Below are 5,242 nucleotides of genomic sequence, written 5' to 3'. Positions count from 1 at the left end.
CCTATCAATCCCAGATGCAAGTCGATAGTTGGATTGATAACATCCCAGTTAAAATTAACTTGTATTAATAGTTATTGCGGCTTCACACTCAAAATCATGATCCACCCCAATTATTGGGGCCCGACATCTCTCAATAGTCCAGCATGTCCACCAAATTCTTTTATCACTTCGACATACTTACAGAAACAACTCTTATGTTGAGCGCAAGTTTTCTTTTTAAAGTCGGACCAGATAGGGAATCGTTTTGGCCATTGATTTTCAAGTCAAATAAATTAACCGTTTGATTCGAACAAATGGTTCGTTCTGCTTTAAACATAATAAAAAATAAAAAATAAAAAACAGCCAAAAACTATTGTCTAGATCGATAGTTCAATCGCCCGGGTCAGCGGGTCACTGATCAAGTCAACGGTTTTTGTCCTAAAAATGGCTTTAGGGTGAAATAGAACCGGTTGCTTGACTGGTTCTTGGGTCAACCAGTCAAATCATCTGGTCTAGTTCGGTTTTCTAAACCATGGTTGAGTGTGAAAAATTCCTTGTGAAAAATTCCTTCTTTCTCCATGATTAAGAAAGACCAGAAGTTCATTTGTAGGTTTTTTATACCTACACTCTACAAAGACAAGCTTTTCTAACAATTGAAATGATGAAGATAGAAGATGCAACTTCGGTGCAAGAAACATAAGTACTGATTATTATTCTTATATACCTATGAGATTCAAAGAAAAAGATACCCAAGTAAACCCCCATACTAGAGCAGTCTTCAGCAAGAGAATGTTCTCCACCTTGTGGGATTCAAAAGTATAGGGGCATGCACATAACATCATCACAAACAACTAAAACCTAGTTGTTACTTGCTCAATCGAAATCAAATGTTGACAATCGATACTTTTAATTAGGGGTGTCAGTGGGCCGACTTTGGATTGGACCCCATTCAAATCAAAATCAATTGGACAGATTGAAAGGACCAATAAAACATTGAATTGGACCAGTCTTGACTTAATGGTTCCAAAGTATTTATTGGATTGGATTGGACTTGGTCCATCTATAATGAATTTATATTGGATTGGGTTGAATCAAGCCAATATCTGATCCATTGTCAGAAAATAAGAAAAAATGTGGCAATGGACCAGGTTTGGGTTAGAACTAATCTAAATTGAAACAAATTTGAATAGATTGGATGGTCCAAACATTGACTTGGACCAATCCAAAATATTCATTGGATTGGATTGGACCTGGTCCATTTGTAATGGACTCACATTAGACTGAATCAGATTGAACCAAATCCAGTCCAATTGACACCCCTACTTTAATCACAAGAAACCCTAGTTAGAAATTCCACTGAAGAGAGAAAGGGAGAGAGAGAGAGAGAGTTGTCGGAGAGAGAAAACTGTCCAAAAGAAAGAACTACCGGAGGGAGAGGGAAAGAGAGCTAGAGAGATTATTAATTGGTTAATAATTTTCCAATTCAAAAGATTCACCATAAATAAATCAATTTGAGAAAAGAGATTGGGAGGGTTTGGTGTAATAATTCATATGAAGAAAAATTTTAGAAAATAAACATTATTGTAAAAAGTGATTGTATTGATATTTTGGACATTTTGATGCCTATTATTAGAAAATTTTGCCAAAGGGGATCTACTTGAGGTTTCAACAATTTACCCTAAAAAAATGTGTGTAAAAAGCTATGGACATGTCAAGGTCAAAATTTTGAACCATATATATAATGGATTAAGCAAGTTTTCAGGCACAAATAAAGCACCTATTTGTACTTGAAGACGAAAATGTGTGACAATCTAAATAATGTCCACCTATCAACATGGCACATATCTTCTAAGGGCTTCATGACAAAGGCTATAAATACCCTCACCATTGCTAGGTTTCTTCATAATTCATCACGAATCCGTGTTTCCTAATACCTGTGTTGTGAATTTCTAGAGAGGCCAAAGGAAGAAAAGATGGCTGATAATTCTGAGAAAGCAAGCTTCCATGCTGGCGAAGCCAAGGGCCAAGCTCAGGTGAGCAATATCCTCCTATGTATAGAATCGTTATATACTCTAGTTAATTCATGCATATCAATATATGCATGCATGCAGAACATAATGCGGCCATGGGTTTTGATTCTTGATTAGATTTAAGTTTGATGTGGTGGCTGAATGTGTGATGATAATTGCTTACATGGGTATTGATGATGGTTTTCTCCTTGTAGGCCAAGGCAGATCAAATGATGGACAAGGCAAGCAATGCCTATGAATCATCCAAGGATTCATGCCAAGAGGTTCATTTCATTTCCCAAGCAAAAGAAATTCTTTTTCTAGCAATGCTAATAATGAAAAAAATCTTTTTGCCAATATAAATCTTAATTGGTTTTTAATTGTGTAGGCTGGTCAGCAAATGCAAGCCAAGGCACAAGGGGTTGCTGATGCTATCAAGGATGCCACCGGGATGAACAAGTGAAAAGTTATTGGTTATTCATGAAAGCTGTTTTGGCTTTTCAGTTCTTGTATTTATATTACATTATATAATAAAATGTAGTAAGCTATGCCAACTTATTTTCTCTTTCTCTCAATGCATCGCATTTGCATGGCCCTATAGCCAACTAGAGGGCCACACTCCCCTTCACTATGGTTGCCTCTTCTTTTTAGATGAAAGTATCCCAAACATATAAGATACTTGGTTAACATATAAATTATTTTCATACATAAAAAAGTCAACAAATTCAATAAAGTGAAGCCATTTAACATTTATCTTTTTTATTGTAAAAGACTCAAGCCCCATTTGACACATCTTTTCGTGTGGTCTGTCATCTATTTATAAGCTTGATAGATTGTGATTCGGTCTTTTCTCATTTGATTTGTGGCAGATTCATCCACCAAAAGCCGACATGTTGGAAAGACGCAAGATGAATCCTAAATCGGGCAATTTTTTGGAAGCTCCAAATGGAGTTTTTGCGTTTTTCCTATTCGTCTTTGCATGGAAAGACACACCATAAACAAATGGGTTTTAGGCTGCTCAAATCTTAATGCAAAAGCTCAATGTGTCTTTTGACTGTTAGAGCTATCAAAAGATCTTCCCAAAAAGACTTGCTAAATGGCCCTTCAATTATTTGGTTTTTTTGGTGAACTTAGCTATTTGATTTAGTGGAACAAAATGAACTTATATTTAATGATACAGAGTTACAAACTGAGTTTGTTATTACTAACTAATAACAAACTGTGTAAGAGGAAAAGCACAAGCACCACTAATTAATCTTTTGTTGAAACCGTCTTCAGAGTTTCCTCGGTGAAACCATCACATATCACCGCTTACCAAGAGTCTTTTCTGATGCTTCACTCAAGCTTTGATATCCTTTCATTCATTATATTGGTAAAATCCCACCAACAAATGACAGACAAGGAAAAATGCCTATGAATCAACCAAGGAGTCATGCCAAGAGGTTCATTTCATTTCCCAAGCAAAAGAAATTCTTTTGTTCTAGCAATACTAATAATGAAAACAATCCTTTTGAGTAGAAACCACTATCTGATGATTCGATCAAGTTTCTTGTGAAAGGAAGAGGAGAAAGTTGTAGATTTCAGCAATAGAAAGAGAAAGGGAAGGAAGGAGAAGAGGTCAACTAAGATTGTGTATCATAACCCTAGCCGCCAGTCCCTCATTCTATTTATATTTAACTTAAATATGAGATATTACAAAGATGCCCTTAGTAGGGTGACAATTCAAAATAAAATGGTTACAACCCTTTTAAAAATAAAAACTAATGGGCCTAAGGCCCAACAACTTCTTAATTTAAATGAAAATAATCTAAACACAAATCGGTGGCCCCACTCAACACTCCCCCTCAAGTTGGGAGTAGATGTCACACATTCCCAACTTGCATAAATCATGCTCCAACTTATTCTTTGCAGTGCCTTTTGTGAGAACATCAGCAAACTGCAAATCAAAAGAAATGTATGGAAGACAAACTTCTCCAGAAGTTACCCTTTCTCTGATAAAATGTCTATCTACTTCAATGTGCTTAGTTCGGTCATGCTGGACTGGATTATAGGCAATATTAATTGTTGCCTAATTATCGTAGTATAGCTTCATAGGTTCTTCTGCCTGTACACCGACTTCTTCTAATAGAGAACGGATCCAGAGAAATTCTGAAACTTCATGTGCCATAGCCCTATACTTGGCTTCTACACTTGATCTTGCCACAACTGTTTGTTTTTTACACTTCCATGAGACTAGGTTACCCCCAACTAGGGTGCACACTCCTAAAGTTGATGTTCTGTCATCAAGGCATCTTGCCCAATCTGCATCTGTATCAGCCTCTAGCTTCAAATGTCTATGATCAGTAAACAATATGCCTCTGCCTAGATGTCCCTTCAAATAAGCAAGAATCCTGTCAACTGCCTTCCAGTGCTGGTCTCGTAGAGCATGCATGTATTAGCTCACTACACTTACTGTATAAGAGATGTCTGGTCTTGTCATACACAAGTATAGTAGCTGACCCACAAGTCTTTGGTATCTCCCAAGGTCCTTTACCGGTTCACCTTTTGATGCATTGATTCTATGATTCTGATCAATGGGGGTGCTAGCTGCCTTTGTTCTAAACTTCCCTGTCTCTTGGAGAAGGTCCAAAACATACTTCTTTTGATAGATAAAAATTCCATGTTTCGATCTTGCATCTTCGATGCCTAAGAAGTATCTCAATTCTCCAATATACTTAATCTCAAATTCCTTATGTAGTTTCCTCTTCAAACTATCAATCTCACTTAGATCATTCCCAATGACAACAATATCATCCACATAAACAATTAGGATTGACACCAAAGATCCCCTGCGCTTCACAAACAAGGTGTGATCAAATTGAGTTTGAGTGTAGCCAAAAACAATCAGGGCCTTTCTGAATCTGTCAAACCATGCTCTAGGAGATTGTTTCAAGCCATATAGTAACTTCTTCAGCTTGCATACATTTTCCTTTTCAGCATTATCATAAAAACCAATTGGAAGATCCATATACACCTCTTCTTGTAGATCCCCATAAGGAAAGCATTCTTCACATCTAGTTGAAACAAGGGCCAAGAGTATGAGACAACAAAAGAAAGGATTATCCAAATAGAGGTTATCTTTGCAACTGGTGCAAATGCTTCTAGATAATCAATACCATACGTCTATGTGTACCCTTTTGCAATAAGTCTTGCCTTGTACCTCTCTATACTTCCATCTGCCTTATACTTTACTGTGTAAACCCATATGCATCCAA

General features: G+C 36.7%; 1 protein-coding gene across 1 annotated transcript; it reads left to right on the top strand.

Annotated features, from left to right (window-relative positions):
- The first annotated feature begins 1,780 nt into the window (after positions 1 to 1,780).
- On the top strand, positions 1,781 to 2,546 carry LOC148877573 (uncharacterized). The gene is made up of 3 exons (XM_088942169.1): positions 1,781 to 2,012; positions 2,204 to 2,272; positions 2,377 to 2,546. Exons 1-3 carry the CDS (start codon positions 1,953 to 1,955, stop codon positions 2,449 to 2,451), a joined length of 204 nt encoding a protein of 67 aa, XP_088798295.1. The 5' UTR covers positions 1,781 to 1,952; the 3' UTR covers positions 2,452 to 2,546.
- Positions 2,547 to 5,242: the final 2,696 nt, after the last annotated feature.

This window comes from Nelumbo lutea, chromosome 1 (genome assembly GCF_056320005.1).
Source record: "Nelumbo lutea isolate HS-2025 chromosome 1, American lotus-T2T, whole genome shotgun sequence".
NCBI lineage: Eukaryota > Viridiplantae > Streptophyta > Magnoliopsida > Proteales > Nelumbonaceae > Nelumbo > Nelumbo lutea.
Note: the sequence above shows the minus strand (reverse complement) of the source record. Positions and strands in the feature narration are given on the sequence as shown.